The sequence below is a fragment of the Prionailurus bengalensis genome, chromosome A1 (assembly GCF_016509475.1).
Source record: "Prionailurus bengalensis isolate Pbe53 chromosome A1, Fcat_Pben_1.1_paternal_pri, whole genome shotgun sequence".
In the NCBI taxonomy this organism is placed as follows: domain Eukaryota; kingdom Metazoa; phylum Chordata; class Mammalia; order Carnivora; family Felidae; genus Prionailurus; species Prionailurus bengalensis.
Window position 1 is genome coordinate 136,660,020 of NC_057343.1, and position 17,440 is coordinate 136,677,459.

The 17,440-nt window shown below is 38.1% G+C and overlaps 1 protein-coding gene across 1 annotated transcript in view; it reads left to right on the forward strand.

Annotated features, from left to right (window-relative positions):
* Positions 1 to 17,282, forward strand: part of RAD17 (RAD17 checkpoint clamp loader component) — a 38,149-nt gene extending 20,867 nt beyond the window's left edge. The window contains exons 10-17 of the mRNA XM_043585774.1: positions 762 to 870; positions 3,886 to 4,071; positions 5,962 to 6,047; positions 6,167 to 6,313; positions 7,807 to 7,956; positions 10,180 to 10,300; positions 14,382 to 14,439; positions 16,512 to 17,282. Of these exons, the coding sequence (XP_043441709.1) occupies positions 762 to 870; positions 3,886 to 4,071; positions 5,962 to 6,047; positions 6,167 to 6,313; positions 7,807 to 7,956; positions 10,180 to 10,300; positions 14,382 to 14,439; positions 16,512 to 16,776 (1,122 nt within the window). The 3' untranslated portion in view covers positions 16,777 to 17,282. The remainder of the gene's footprint in view (positions 1 to 761; positions 871 to 3,885; positions 4,072 to 5,961; positions 6,048 to 6,166; positions 6,314 to 7,806; positions 7,957 to 10,179; positions 10,301 to 14,381; positions 14,440 to 16,511) is intronic.
* Positions 17,283 to 17,440: the final 158 nt, after the last annotated feature.

The following is a 17,440-nucleotide window of genomic DNA, read 5'->3' on the forward strand; positions in this document are numbered from 1 at the left end:
AGAACAGTAAATTTTTCATAAAGACTTCTGAAACAGCTTTGATTAATAAAAATATGTTCATGGGGCACCTGGGTGGCACAGTCGGTTAAGCGTCCGACTTCAGCCAGGTCACGATCTCGCGGTCCGTGAGTTCGAGCCCCACGTCGGGCTCTGGGCTGATGGCTCAGAGCCTGGAGCCTGTTTCAGATTCTGTGTCTCCCTCTCTCTCTGCCCCTTCCCCGTTCATGCTCTGTCTCTCTCTGTCCCAAAAAAATAAATAAAAACGTTGAAAAAAAAATTTAATAAAAATATGTTCAAAGACAATAGGAAAGTACTATTTTTTGTGTTTTAATCAGTTTTTACAAAATCTGAAATGGGTAATATATGAGCTGTCACATGAATTCGACTTAAGTCTTGTTATCAGTAAACCATTAGGGTTTCTTAAGGTGAGAAGGAAAGAGAAATTTTTCTGGTCTTATATTTGGCCTGACAAGGGAGTGATATTTGTACATATGTATGTACATATAGTTGGAGAGAGTCTCAAAATACAATCTAGCCCAAATAAACAAGTAAAATTATTTTATACTCTTGAAAATTTACCTTAATCTATGATAAGTCATTGACCTTCCTGAGCAGACTGGTGTTTAACAAGGAAGCTTTTTAGCCTCCAGCTTTGAAAGATTCTAATTTATTTTTATTTAGTTTAGAGAATGGGCGGCGGGGCGGGGGGGGGGGGGTTGTTTTAGAAAAGGGTTTTTTAAACTGTAATTTTTTCATTTTAGAATGGAAGAAATATTACTGTCCCCGACAAAACTTCCCTAGAGTTGCTCTGTCAAGGATGTTCTGGTGATATCAGAAGTGCAATAAACAGCCTCCAGTTTTCTTCAAAAGGTAACTATGAAAGAAAAATTCTTACAGTATTAGGTGACTTACTCTTAATTGTTCATGAGATGAAATCAAACTAAATATATTTTAATAACTGATACATATCTATCTCCATCTATTTTTTTTGAGATTGTTTCATAAAATCATGTATGTACATGTGCATACAATAAACACACCCCTGTGAATATGTCATTGTATGTATCCATATACCTGAGACAAAACCTGATTTATTTATGTGGTTTATTACTTTACTTTTTAATTGTTTTTTTTGTTTTGCTTTAATTTTAATGTTTATTTTTGAGAGCGAAAGACAATGTGAGCCAGGGAGGGGCAGAGAGAGAGGGAGACATAGAATCCGAAGCAGGCTCTAGGCTCTGAGCTGTCAGCACAGAGCCCGACACAGGGCTTGAACTCACAAACTGCAAAATCATGACCTGAGCTGAAGTTGGACGCTCAACCGACTGAGCCACCCAGGCGCCCCTTTAAAGTTAATTTGGATGAGACTTCCTTGTTCTGCCATTTACCAGTGACTTAGTCTTGCAAATGACAATCATTTTGTGCTTGCATATTCTTACCTTTTATATGAGAACCTCTCTTACAGAGTTGTGTGAAGAATAAGTGAGGTCGCACTTGTAGAGTGTTTATTCCAGTGCTTGATACATATTAAGGGATCAGTAAATGGTCAGCTGTTAATGAATTTAATAATATTGTGCTGATCACAAAAGTAATCAATTACTTTTGATTTTTAAATTACTTAAATTTTTTTTTTAATGTTTATTTTTAAGAGAGAAAGAGCGTGCACATAAGCAGGAGAGGGCTGAGAGAGGGAGACACAGAATCTGGACTAGGCTCCAGGCTCTGAGCTGTCCGCACAGAGCCCTATGTGGGGCTCGAACCCACAAACCATGAAATCATGACCTGAGTCAAAGTTGGACGCCTAACTGACCAAGCCACCCAGACACCCTTACTTTTGATTTTTAATTTATGTAAGATACATTTAATAAATTGATTTACTTCATTTTAAAAATGGTGCATAGTCATGCTACGTTAAAAGAGATAGCACATAGGGGCACCTGGTTGGCTCATTCAGTTGAGCATCTGACTCTTGAGTTTTGCTTAGGTCATGATCTCACGGTTTGGTTCGTGAGTTTGAGCCCTTTGCCAGGCTGTGCGGAGCCTGCTTTGGATTCTCTCTCCCTCTCTCTCTCTCTTTGCCCCTCCCTGGCTCAGTCTAAAGAAAAAAAAAGAGAGATAATATATGATTTATTGTGCATGGTCTTTCATCAGAAAACGTTTAATAAGTCACCACATTGAGGAATTGACCTTGAAAATTTAAAAGGCATCTTTGGAGCTCTCAATCCACCTGAAATCCTAGTATCTACCTACAAGTGTAGCCTGTTCATTAGTTTACATCTCTGTTTTTCTTTTCTTTTTAATTTCTTTTTTCAATGTTTTATTTATTTTTGAGAGTGAGAGTTGGAGCAGGGGAGGGACAGAGAGAGAGGGGAACAGAAGATCTGAAGCAGGCTCTTTGCTGACAGCGGCAAGCCTAATGCAGGGCTCGAACTCACAAACTGAGATCGTGACCTGAGCCGATGTCACTCAACCGACTCAAACAACTGAGCCACCCCGGCACCCCTACATCTTAGTTTTTCAAAATAACGATAGAGAAAAGTAAATAGGCAGCCTAATACAACTGAAAGTAGAATTCTGCTTATTCCTGTAGAAATGTAAATGTTGCTTAGGTTCACTTAGGTTCACTTAGGAATTACAGGTTGGGAAGGTTGAGGTAGGCCAGTTTGAGATCCTGACTACCATTTATACCATTATTATTCTGAGCTCAGAAGTTTTAAAGGGAAGAAAATAATATTTTTTGAATGGGTCAGGAACTGGATGAGCAATCATATATTTTTACATTTAATTTTTGACCAGCCTAATGAGATAAACAATAATAAATCAATTCCAGATCCTATGTTTTTTCTGCTCTTTCAGGCTACTTTTTTTTTTTTAAGTTTATTTATTTGTTTTGAGAGTGAGTGTACTGGTTGTGGGGTGCGGCAGAGAGAGAGGGAGAGAGAGAATCCAAGCAGGCTCTGTGCTGACAGGCTCTGAGCTGATGCAAGGCTCAATCTCACCACTGTGAAATCTTGACTTGAGCTGATATCAAGAGTTGGATGCTTAACTAACTGAGCCACCTACACACCCCTCAGGCTACTTTTCTTAAGTGATGCATTCTGAGTTTTGAACAGACTTACCAATGAAATTTCAACACAGGCATATTTGTAAATTGAAGACTGCCCAAATCAGTGTTAAGCATCCACTGCAGAACCATACTGCCTGGTTTCAAATCACTTACCAGATGATGACCTCGAGCTAGTAACTTAAACTCTTTATATGTCCTATCTTTTTTTTTCTTTTTTAACATTTATTTATTTTTGAGAGACTGAGCAAGACAGAGCATGAGCAGGGGAGGGACAGAGAGAGGGAGACACAGAATCCGAAGCAGGCTCCAAGCTCTGAGCTGTCATCACAGAGCCCGACGTGGGGCTAGAACCCATGGACCACAAGATCATGACCTGAGCTGAGATCGGAGGCTTAACCGACTGAGCCACCCAGGCGCCCCTATATGTCCTATCTTCAATGTGTATAATAGTCGTTCTCCCCTAATCTCAAGTGTTTTGAGGATTAAATTGGTTAGTACATATCATGAACCAAGAATAGGACCTTGCACAGGCAGTACTGTGAGAAATCAAGATGATAGGCCTGTATTAGTGTCATTTCAATGTGTGAAAATTTGAAATTTTTGTCATGAGATACTTTTAGATGACATTTTATTTCATTTTAATAGTTTAGTAACCCAAAGAGGACTGTTACTTAGTTCACAGATTTTACATTATTGTGTATTAGAAAAGTATATTTTAATTAGAATAGTTAGTGTAACTGTACCTAAAATGTTCTCAGTTTTGTTTTCCATATTTTAATTTTATTTCCAATATTGTCTCTTGGGTGTATATTATTTAGGAGAAAACAGTTCTTGGCCAAGGAAAAAAGGAACATCTTCATTAAAATCAGATGCTGCGCTGTCAAAATCAAAACGAAGAAAAAAAACAGATAGGGTTTTTGAAAACCAGGAGGTCCAAGCTATTGGTGGCAAAGATGTTTCACTCTTTCTCTTCAGAGCTTTGGGGAAAATACTATATTGTAAAAGTAAGAAAATCTTATGTTTTATTAAAAATCTGTTAGGTATTCGTCCTACAACGGAAATAAAATACCAGTTTTTGAAAATGTCATGTATTTGGCAGTTAGGGCCAGGTCTGACACTGTTTGGCAAGGCCTGAGACACAGTAGGTAAATGTATTTAGGTACAGTATTTTTGGACTGTGGATGGGATTAAATGTAAAAACTACTGTCTGTAAATCTTTAAAATTATAGTTTTCTGAAGGTAAACTATGTATCAGTTCCTCTAGAATTTTAGTGGCACATGTTGGTAGCCCAACACCAGAACCCTAGACAAGTTGTCAGGTAGCGTCAGGCTTCTTTGGATCTCCTTACATTTCTCTTCACTAGCTGCTCTCTCCACAACCAGAGATGTTCCATCGCCTTTTCTGTATTTGATGCCTGCTTCCCCTCCGACCCTCCATCTGCATCACCCATCACCCAGCTCCCAAATTGCCTCTCTTTTCATTAAAATCCCAAACTTCTATTTCTTATGTAGAAAATATCACTTCTTAGCTGATCCTGAAGGAAGAGAATTAGGATTGGGGGCTGGGGGGGTGGGATCTGACCTGCTTTTATGTAGATTAAAGTAATTCATACAAAATTTTGAGGGAAACTGTTGCCTTAGTTTATAAATTTTTTTTTAATGTTTATTTTCGAGAGAGAGATAGAGTACAAGCAGGGGTGGGGCAGAGAGAGGGAGACACAGAATCTGAAGCAGGCTCCAGGCTCTGACCTTTCAGCCCAGAGCCTGTCGCGGGGCTCGAACTCATGAACCATGAGATCATGACCTGAGCCAAAGTCGGACCCTCAACTGACTGAGACACCCAGGTGCCCCTGCCATAGTTTATAATAGTTTTATATGTTATACCACAAAGTAAATAATCATAATGGACTATTGAAAAAAGTCCTTTGTGTACAATGGCTTCAATTTTCTCTCAGATGTTCAAATCTCGTGTAAATTAACTGCTTCAGTGGGTCACAAGTAGTATGTGAACAGACATTCATTTAAGCTTTGTGTTTATCATGCCTGTTATTATCTGAGATTTTTTTCTGGTTGCCAAAGCCCAGTTGTTTTAAACCACTGTTTTTATCTTTCTATAACACTGAGTGCCTCTTATACCTGTTTTCCATCTTCTTACCTCCTTGCCTCTTTCTCTTCTGTTGTCTTTCTGTATTTCTGCTTCATTCTCTCCTCACTCCAGGCATCCTTCTTGTTTTAGGCTATTATCTCTCAGTTTCTTCTTTCCAGGTGGTTGAAAATTTGAGATTTCTAAATGGAAAATTTCATGCCACCTGAAGATGAACCTGGCATCACTTAGGTGGAAATGAAGACACCCTCTGTCCTTGGATCCTCTTACCTCTGAACCTCAGTGGCTATTCCCACTGATACTTTCCCTTCTACACTTTCTTTTCCTTCTCAACATTCATTTGCAGCTTCCTGCATCAGGGAACAGGGTCTGTGTTCTCTTGTGCAGAAAGCAACCTCATCCTACATCGTAAGTAAAACAGTAAAGATCTCTGTATTGAGAATGAGGATCAAAAGAAAGCAACTCAGAACTGAAATGGTGAAATGCAGAGTGCTTTGAGAACTGGAATATTTTAATACTAGAGAAGCCATAATTCAGGCATCAGAATTCTAATTTGAGTTCTTAAGAATAGTGACAGTGAGGCTACTAACTATATACATATAGTAGCAAGGCGCTGTAGTAGTGAGGCAACTTACATAGGTCTCCAGTTGCTTTGTTTTTATTTTTAATATCTTATTTAGTATGTTTGGTATCATGTGCCTAAAGTATTGGAAAAAATCTTCAAATGAGTGGTTCTGTATAACTTTAAAGTGATGTTATTTTTAATAATTCCAGAATTTTTTTTTTATAGGAGCATCTTTAACAGAATTAGATTCCCCCCGGTTGCCTTCACATTTATCAGAGTATGAAAGGGATACCTTACTTGTTCAACCTGAGGTAAAGTCTTTAATAACATATACTACTTTTTCCAGGATATATATTAGTTACATTTATGGAAATGTCCGTTTAACCACAGAATTTTCACCAAAATAATATGTGTATGCTTCTTTTTATAGGAAGTAGTAGAAATGTCACATATGCCAGGAGAGTTATTTAATTTATATCTTCACCAAAACTACTTAGATTTCTTCGTGGAAGTAGATGATGTTATGAGAGCCAGTGAATTTCTGAGTTTTGCAGATATCCTCAGCGGTGACTGGAATGTAAGACCATTTGACTTAACCATTTTTGTTTATGAATGTTTCCTCCAAATGGAGAAAGTTTCCTTTTATTCCTCATTATTGGACATCTTATGTGACTTCTTAATAACAATGATAAAATTATTTAATCCAACTCAATGTTTCTAATGACACCGGTTAATCTGATTTTTTTGGTGATAATATAACACTAATTTTTTCTGAAGTTATTTTCTGATTATAAAACTAATATATTCAGAAATTTTGACAACCATTGAAAAGTAGATAGGGAAGAAGTGTGTTTTTTATACTTTCTTTTACTTTTTTATACAATTTTTTTCATAACTTTCAAATTATTCAGTATAAAATTTATATTTTTTCTTAACATTTTAACACAGCTCTGATCAATGTAATAGCCACTAGCCACATATGGCTATTTACATTAGGTTAAATTTAACTTAATTTAAAATTCAGTTCCTCAGTCACACTGGCCACATTTCCAGCATTCCATAGCTGCATTTGGCTAGTACCACTGTGTTAAACAGCTAGATACAAAATGTTTTTGTTACAGAAAGTTCTTTTGGACAACATTGTTTTAATATGTTAATATTTCTGTTATAAATTTGAAATAGTATTAATTAAAATTGGAAAAGATACAGTGAAAAAACATGTATGGTATGGTTTCTGTATTTAGAGTTTCATTATTCAGCAGTTGTGTTTGCTTAATTTTTCTTATATTTTTTATTTTAAAATTTTCTAACCTGTAGACGAATGGAAGAATAGTATGATGAATGCCTATATACCCTTAGCTTTTGTTCACCAATTTTTCACATTTTGCTACATTTGCTTAATCTCTATGTGTTTATACACTTGTTTTGGCCCAATAATTGGAAAGTAATTGCGAACATCATGTCACTTAATACTTATCCATGTGTAAGGACCTTGCCCTATTATAACCATAATAGCATTTATCACACTTAAGAAAACTAACATTGGGGTCCCTGGGTGGCTCAGTTGGTTGAGCATCTGACTTCAGCTCAGGTCATGTTCTTACAGTTCGTGAATTTGAGCCCCACATCAGGCTCTGTGCTTACAAGCAGTTAAGAGTGTGGAGCCTGCTTCAGATTCTGTATGTCCCTCTCCCTCTCCCTACCTCTGCTCATGCTCTGTCTCCCCAAAATAAATAAATATTTTAAAAAAATTAAAAAAAAGAAAACTAACATTAATTCAGTAACATATTGTCATTATTTCGATTTCCTCAGTTGTCTCAAAATGTATTTTAAGTTATTTTCAACACCCATATCCAAGATCCATAGTTCACACATAGTGGTTGATTGTTATGTCTCAGTTGAATTTGATTTAGGTAATTTTGTAGCTTATTATTTTCAGGGTTGTGGTAATGTTGGAAAAAGTGAACATTAAATAAATATGGTTGGTGGTTTTTTGGCATCAGCAAGATGAATAGCACTACTTTATAAATCTCTCATTTTTGTTATTTTACATTTTGTCTCCTTTTTTAGATGCGCTCCTTACTCAGGCAATATACTACATCCATAGCTACGAGGGGTGTGATGCATTCCAATACAGCACGAGGATTTGCTCATTGCCAAGGAGGAGGATCAGGTTTTCGACCCTTGCACAAGCCCCAGTGGTTTTTCATAAATAAAAAGGTAAAGAAAAAAAAAAAAGAATTGTGTACTTTTAGTAGGTAAACTTTATGGCATGTGAATTATATCCCAATGAAGCTGTTACTTTTTTTTTTTTTTAGTTTTGAAAAAGTGTTTTATTAGTAGTAAAAAATAGTTGTTAATTCCCACAATTTTCTTCAAATTACATTAAGACATAAAAAGGACACTCTTCTTGAATACCCAGTTATTATTTTTAAGGAAAAAAGCACTCAAAATTTGAAAGCTTATATTTTATTTATTAGTTGACTAGTAGTGAATTCAAAATATCATTATAATTATATTTTTTTTTTTTAATTTTTTTTTTCAACATTTATTTATTTTTGGGACAGAGAGAGACAGAGCATGAACGGCGGAGGGGCAGAGAGAGAGGGAGACACAGAATCGGAAACAGGCTCCAGGCTCTGAGCCATCAGCCCAGAGCCCGACGCGGGGCTCGAACTCACGGACTGTGAGATCGTGACCTGGCTGAAGTCGGACGCTTAACCGACTGCGCCACCCAGGCGCCCCTCATTATAATTATATTTTAACGTTTATTTATTTTTGGGACAGAGAGAGACAGAGCATGAACGGGGGAGGGGCAGAGAGAGAGGGACACACAGAATCGGAAACAGGCTCCAGGCTCTGAGCCATCAGCCCAGAGCCCGACGCGGGGCTCGAACTCCCGGACCGCGAGATCGTGACCTGGCTGAAGTCGGACGCTTAACCGACTGCGCCACCCAGGCGCCCCTCATTATAATTATATTTTAATTTTAATTGAAAATAGGGGCATCTGGCTGACTCATTTTGAAGAGCATGAGACTCTTGATCTCAGAATTGTGAGTTCAAGCCCCACATGGAGTCTAGAGAAGGGAGGGAGGGAGGGAGGGAGGAAGGAAGGAAGGAAGGAAGGAAGGAAGGAAGGAAGGAAGGAAGGAAAAAGAAAAAAAAAGAGGAAAGAAAAGAAAGCAATCCTGGGTTTGCTTCTAACCATCTGGACAGATTATTTTACCTAATGTACACTTCATTTCCACAGCTTTAAATGCATTGGATTGAATTAGAAGTTAAAAATAGGCGGTCCCACAAGTTGAATACTACACACAGAGATTTTTTTTCATGAATTTCCAGTCTTTAAAAATGAGTATAATAATTCAAACTCAGATATGGATTTCTGGCTCAGAATGTCTGGACTCTCCTGAAATAAATGCAAAATAAGGCAACACTGTCCTATATTTTTACATGGCAACAATCTGGCCGAGCCAAATAGCATCTCCCCCTTGAAGATGGGAGTGATGGGTACCTTCCCCAGCTGCTTCACTGCACTGATTTATGTACCTGCCTGTCTCCTAGAGCATCTGAATTTGTGACGCAGAACTGCATCATCTCTAAGATATCTTCCAGTTCTTTTTAAAAAAAAATTTTTTTAATGTTTATTTATTTTTGAGACAGAGGGAGACTGAGCGAGAGTCGGGGAGGGGCAGAGAGAGAGGGATACACAGAATCTGAAACAGGCTCCAGGCTCTGAGTTGTCAGCACAGAGCCCGATCCGCAGCTCGAACCCACGAACCATGAGATCATGCTCTGGGCCGAATTCAGATGCTTTACCGACTGAGCCACCCAGGTGCCCCACATATCTTCCAGTTCTTAAATCATATGGCGAAATAGGAGCCTGTAATTCATTACCTAAGACATTTTTTCCAAAGATTTCTTGGGGAATTTCATGACTTGTAACGAATTTGTATCCCTTATTGACTTGCTTTGCTATTTATAGCACTTATATTAATTTTGCCTTATAGTTACATATGAATTGTTTGTAAAACCATAAGCTCTTTGAAGGCAGATTGTACTTGTCTCCTTATCAGCCTAGCATTGTACCCGTGTTAACTAAAGAATACTAATTCTTTAATTGAGAACAGTATCCTCACATAATTTGTGATGTATGCTCATAAACAGAACTCCTTTGATTTTTAAGGTTTATTTTCCTTCTACCTTAAGTCTCTTAAAAAATTCTTGTTGCTGTTATGTCAAATATGAAATAGTTCTATAGGTAAAATGCTTTATTAGATAAGGCTAGAACAATTATAAAAAACTAATCAGGTAAACTCTTAAAAGTATGTTTGTGGTATGTATAAACACTTTGTGTTACAGTAAACTTCATTTGTCTAGGAATACATCTCCATTTGTTTTAATTTTATTTTTCATTTCATGTTCCCCCCCACTTCTATACAGTATCGGGAAAACTGCCTGGCAGCAAAAGCTCTTTTTTCTGACTTCTGCTTACCAGCTTTATGCCTCCAAACTCAGCTGTTGCCATACCTTGCTTTGCTAACCATTCCAATGAGAAATCCAGGTAATAACATGGGTTTTTGTTTAATCCAAGAAGTGATGTTTTGTTTTGTTAATTTGAGAGAGAGAGAGAGAGAGAGAAAGCGAGCAAGCGCGAGTGGGGCAAAGGGGGAGAGAGACATATTAATTTTTTTTTTTTTTTAATGTTTATTTACTTTTGAGACAATGTGAGAGACAGAGTGCAAGCAGGGGAGGGGCAGACAGAGGGAGACACAGAATCCGAAGCGGGCTCCAGCCTCTGAGCTGTCAGCACAGAGCCTGACGTGGGGCTCGAACTCACGAACCGTGAGATCATGACCTGAGCCGAAGTTGGATGCCTAGCCGACTGAGCCACTCACATGCCCCGAAAGAGAGATAATCTTAAGCAGGCTCCATGCTCAGTATGGAGCCCCACATGGGACTTGATCCCATGACCCTGGTATCATGACCTGAGCCGACATCAAGTTGGACGTTCAACCAACTGAGCCACCCAGGCGCCCCCAAAAGTAGTGTTTTATAACCTTATCTTTTTTTTTTTTAATTTTTTTTTAACGTTTATTTATTTTTGAGACAGAGAGAGACAGAGCATGAACGGGGGAGGGGCAGAGAGAGAGGGAGACACAGAATCTGAAACAGGCTCCAGGCTCTGAGCAGTCAGCACAGAGCCTGACGCGGGGCTCGAACTCACGGACCGCGAGATCGTGACCCACGCCAAGTCAGACGCTTAACCGACTGAGCCACCCAGGCGCCCCAACCTTATCTTTTTAAAGTCAACTCATTGCTACAATCTAGTGAGACTAAATTTTTTTTCCATTATTTTTTGATCTAAAATTAACACGTTTCAGATTTGGAAAGGAAGAAAGAATTCAAATAATAATAGAAGTTAATAAAAAGAAAAACTAATAACCACAGGTAATTTCTTTTGAAAGATTGGTGTAAGTCCTTCCTGACGTTTTTCTGTGCATATGCAAATATTAGGCATATGCTTTAATTGGCATATATCACTTACCATGGATAGCACTCCATATGTTATAAATTAGTATTCAGTCAGCTCCGCAGACTGGGAAGTCCAAAATCAAGATACAAGCAGATGGTGAAGGCCTCCTCCCTAGCTTATAGATGGTCATCTTCTCGTATTCTCACATGGCAAAGAGCAGAGCAAGAGAGAGGTCTCTGTGATGTTCTTTTTGTAAATGTCAGAAATCCAGGATCATTTTATACTTTCTCTGCCCTAGTACTAGAATCAGGAATTCCAAGGAGCCCTGGTTCCTCTTAGTGGAAATGGTATTTAGAATTTAGGATCTGGGAGCACCTGGCTGGCTCAATAGGTAGAGCGTGTAACTCTTGATCTAGGGGTTTCGAGTTGAATCCCATGCTGGGCGTAGAGCCTACTTAAAAAAATTTAGAATCTGGCACTAGGTATGATCATTGGTATTGGAGTATCATTGTGTCTATTCTTTTTCAATGGAACAAAGCTAGGAGATTGTGTGTGTATTTGTGTGTGTGTGTGTGTGTGTGTAAGTTCTTCCTGACGTTTTTCTGTGCATGTATGTGTGTACCATGAGTTCACGCCCATACATTCATTTTCAGCCTAACACTACAGAGTTTATTTTAACCTTTCCCAATTCAGTAACTCGTACTGGTTTAGACAGCTTACATTGAAATTATCTGGAAAATCATTTATCCACTAGTTAAAAATTCAGATTATAGGATCACAATTCATTTTTCCATATGAAAAAGCTGTTTTTTAAAAAATCCTGATTCTGTTCTGGAGTGTATCTTTAAAAAGGTAAATATTGGGGCTCCTGGGTGGCTCAGTCAGTTGAATGTCCAACTTTGGCTCAGGTCATGATCTTGTGGTTCATGAGTTCAAGCCCCACGTCAGGCTCTGTGCTGACAGCTGAGCCTGGAGCCTGCTTCAGAATCTGTCTCCCTCTCTCTCTGCCCCTCCCCTGCTCGCGTACGCACTCTCTCTCAAAAATAAATAAACATTAATAAATAAATAAATATTTATGAGCCCTCATAGTGTTGCATTTACAAACATTGAAAGGTGTATAAAATTCATTCAAAAATAAGATGTTCTGGGGGTTCTTGGCTGCTCAGGTGGTAGAGCATGCAACTCTTGATTTTGGGGTCATGAGTTCAAGCCCCAAGATGGACATGGAGCCTACTTTAAAAGAAATTTTTTTTTAGATTTTTGTTTTTATCATTTTTTTCCCCATTTACTGTGTCATTTTAGAAGTTATTTCTTTATATTTTTTCTGCTCCTATCTCTGTCTTTTATTCTGGTCCTCCATTAGTGTTTGTTGGTGTCATTTGACTACCTATTGAGCCAGCCAAGTGCTCCCAGATCCTAAATTCTTGGTCATTTGTTTTCACTCCATTTTCTCTGATTGTGCAATCTTTATCAGTCTCTGTTCAAGTTGACTGATTCTTTTGTCAGTTCAAATCTATTGAACCCCTGTAGTGAGTCACTGTTCTGGGTGAGTGCTCAAGTGGGGGTAGTCTCTGATCATCTTGGCTGAGCCCCTCCTAGCGTGGACCCTCCTGGCCCTATGAATGAGCTTGGGTGAGGGCCAGTGGCAGTTAGAGGAGGCGGCGGTATTCTCGGCCTGCTGTGCTACTAGGATAGAGCTTCCATGCCAAGGGTTGGAGAAAGGGAGTCCCGAATTCTAGGCCGGCCACAAGAGGGAGGAAGTCCTATGAGTTCTTAGCTGTACCTGACCTGGAGTGAAGTCTCTCTAAAGCTGAGGAAGTGAAGGGGTGGGTCCTGGTTCAAATGCCACACTCTTGCTGTTAGATTTTCCTGAAAAAAAAAGTTTCTTCACAGCATAAAATTTATCATCTTAAACCATTTTTAAGTATATAGTTTACTAGTGTTAAGCTTACTCACCTTGTACAACCAATCTCTAGAACTTTGTCATTTTGCAGAATTGAAACTACACACATTAAATGCTAACTGCCTCCTGCTCCCTGTCTACCACCTACCTTCTCTCTCTGAATTTTATTTTTAATTTTTTAATGTTTATTTATTTTTGAGAGAGAGAGACAGAGCATGAGCAGGGGAGAGGCAGAGAGAAAGGGACACACAGAATCTGAAGTAGGCTCCAGGCTCTGAGCTGTTGGCACAGAGCCCGACGCAGGGCTTGATTTCATGAACCATGAGATCATGACGTGAGCCAAAGTCAGATGCTTAACGCACTGAGCCACCCAGGCGCCCCTGTGTCTGAATTTGACTACTCTAGGTACCTCACATAAGTGGACTCATGCAGTATTTGTCCTTTTGTTACTGACTTGTTTTACCTAGCATGTCATCAAAGTTTTTATTATAGCATGTGTCAGCATTTCCTTTTTAAGGCTGAAGAATAACACATTGTATATACCACATTCTGTTTATCCATTCATCTGTTGATGGACACTTAAGTTGCTTCCACCTTTTAGCTATTGTGAACAATGTTGCTGTTAACATGGGTATACAAATTACTCTTTAAGACTCTGCTGTCAGTTCTTTTGGGTGTATACCCAGAAGTGGAATTGCTAGATCATGTAGTAATTCTGTTTTTAATTTTAGGGAACTGCCTTACCATTTTCCACAGCATTTATACCATTTTACATTTCCACCAACAATGCCCAAGGGTTTCAGTTTCCATACATCTTTACCAAACCTTTTTTTTTAATTTTTTTATAACAGACATCCTAAAAGATATGAAATGGATCCCATGGTTTTGATTTGAATTTTCCAAAAGATTCGTGATTTTGAGGTTTCTCCTTCCTTCCTTCCTTCCTTCCTTCCTTCCTTCCTTCCTCCCTTCCTCCCTTCCTCCCTTCCTCCCTTCCTCCCTTCCTCCCTTCCTTCCTTCCTTTCACGCAAGGGGGAGGGGTAGAGGGAGAGGAAGAGAATCTTAAGCAGGCTCCAAGCCTGGCATGGAGTCCAATGCAGGGCTCTATCTCATAATCCTGAGATCATAACCTGAGTGGAAATCAAAAGTTAGACATTCAGTCAACTGAGCCACCCAGGTGCCCTAAGTATCCCTTGCTTGTTGGCCATTTACATATCTCCTTCAGAGAAATGTCTATTTAAAGCTTTTTTAAAATCTCTGTTTCAGCTCAAATTTCTTTTATCCAAGATATTGGAAAGCTTCCTCTGAAGCGACACTTTGGAAGGTAAGCTGTTTTAATTTTCAAAGAACTGTTACTGAAACGTCCACTGAATGTTATCTACTTATTCAGTATACAACCAATAAAAATTTATCTGTAATCTTCCAGCTAACAAATCTTACGTATTTGGAAACCTCTTTTAACCTTTCCTCCCAAGATGTTCTTAGTTTATTTTTTTTCCTAATATTTTTTTAAAGTATTTATTTTTGAGAGAGAGAGTTGGGGCGGGGAGAGACAAAGGATCCGAAGTGGGTTCTACACTGACAGCAGCAAGCCTGATGCAGAGCTTGAACTCACAAACTGTGAGATCATGACCTGAGCTGAAGTTGGGCAACTGACCGAGCCACTCCAGTGCTCATTAGCCTATATTTAAAGCCTGCAGGAACCAGGAACTACCACAAAAGCACTGTCTTTAAATTTTAAACTTCCTTATTTTAAAAGATTCAGACAAATAAAACCTAGATGTAGAGAGGTAAATCTGTAGCTGTTCTATTCGTTTTATTGCAAAATGACTGCTGGGCTGATATCAGTGATTAACACAACACCTATGTTTCATTTCTTCTTAGCTTCTCTGTAAGATCAAATTATGTATTCAGGCATTTAATTATTTATTAATGTTTTATTTTACTTTTTATCTTACTTTAGAGAGAGAGAGCACAGATGGGGAAGAGGGCAGAGAGAGAGAATACTAAGCAGGCCCCACTCTCAACTTCAGAGCCTGATGCAGGGCTCAGTCCCACGACCCTGGGATCATGACCTGAGCCAAAATCAAGAGTCAGATGCCCAACTGACTGAGCCATCCAGGCACCCCTGTACTTAGGCATTTTTTAAAGGTTTAAAAGGGCTTTTTAACTGCTCTTATTGGTTCAACTACTTGATCTATCTTGGGAGACAGGATTTGTCAGTGCTACTTACTACAGTGACTAGTACTTTATCTTTCATTCATTATGACCATATTTAGCCTTATCATTGATTCATGTTGACAATATTAAATATGAATATTTAGCTTGACATTTAATATTAATATTTAGTAGTTCTCTAGTTTCCTGTAATCCAACCTACACCTTATTTTTGTACATTTAGCTAATTTGCAACTTTATCACAGCTTTTCTTGTAGCTTAAATCATTGCTGTTCCTAGGTCATGTAGTAATTCTGTTTTTGATTTTTTAAGGAGCTTCCTTACCATTTTCCACAGCAGTTACACCATTTTACATTTCCACTAGCAATGCTCAGGAGTTTCAGTTTCCACATATCTTTGCCAAGTCTTTTTTTTTTTTTTTCTATTTTTTTATAACAGACATCCTAAAGGATGTGAAATGGCATCAAATGTTATTTACATAGGATGTATTCCTAGAAATGAAGTTACTGGATCAATGGTCATACACTTTTTTGAAGCCTTTGCTCTATATTGCCAGATTGCTCCTAAGAATATTTTGCTAATTTTATGTCCCCTTACAGTGTATAAGCATATTCTTTTCTCCTAACTCTTGACACTTCTGGGTTTTTATTACTTACTTGGGGCACCTGGCTGGCTCAGTTGGAAGAGCATGCAACTCTTAATCATGAGATTGTGTGTTTGAGCCCCATGTTAGATGTAAAGATTACTTAAATAAATAAAAGATAGGTAGGTAGATAGATAGATAGATAGATAGATAGATAGATAGATAGATAGATGGTCTTGGCCTATCTTAAAGATTATAGTACTAGTTCATTATTTTAATTTCATTTTTTAAAATTATTGATTAGGTTGAACAATTTGTTTACTTACCATTTGTACTTTTTTTATATAAGTCGTCCGTGTTTTATACCCATTTTCTATTCTGTATTTTCTTTTTAATTTGTAAGAACTCTTTACAAGTTTTTGTATTTTAAGTTGTAATGATTTATTCACATTTTGTCATTTACCTTTGTATTTTTGTTTATATCATTAAATAAGCTAAAGGGCCTGGCTAAACAGTGAGCACAGTGAAAGTAGATGAAAAACTAGAGATGGCTTTATAATCATCACACACATGGTGTAATTTAAAGGCATCCCCTTATTTGGTTATTATTGATGCCTGCATTATGAATCTGGCAGGTTGAAAATGGAAGCCCTGACGGACAGGGAACATGGAATGATAGGCCCTGACAGTGGAGATGAAGCCCCGCTTCCCGGAAGGCAGCCTGAAGAGGAAGCTCTGGGTGAACCCACTCAAACCACTGAAACTGAAACATGCTGTCTTCCTTTGAGTCAGAATAGTGGGAATGAACTGCCTGCCAGCCAGCCTCAGTCCTTTTCAGCGCAGGGAGATCTGGAAGATGAAGAGATGATCATAGAAGACTATGAGAGTGATGGGACATAGAAACCAGCCTGCCAATCATACTGCTACTTGGCAGATTCATTTTCCTTTTATTCAGTGGTACCTGAACAGAGATAATATACTTTTCAAGTGAATGACAGTTCAATTCTTCACCCTCGTATTTCAGCACAAGAAACTGACTTCTCTGTCATTTTGAAGTAAACAGAAGATCAAGCTTCAAATAATACCTTAATTTTGTTTTCTCTAGTATTTATTGAGTCTTGTGAGTGGTGCTGGGAGTAGGTCAGTGTGTATGAAGTGTGTTTGAACATTATGCCAAATATCAAACAATGTGAAGGAATGATTCTGAATATTAAAACTTGATGGGGTTGTAAATACAAATTATAAAAGTTTAGTATGCAATGATGAGTGTAAATAAACTTTGTGCCTTACCCACAGTTTCTCTATGGTCTCTAACTTCTCAAATACCATTTTTATATGCTGTACACTGGACTATTTTAGATACTTTATGGAAAGTAATTTATATCAAAATTAAAATGTTGAATTTCTTTTCGTTTCCTCTTTTAGTATTTCCTAACATGTATTGTCGGCAAGGTATCATTGGGCATAATACATGAATCTCCTTTATCCATTGTTAACACTTTTCAGAAAAGTAAGAGAACCTTGCAAAGAGAACTCTGGAGGTCGGTGAATCTCACCTTCACTA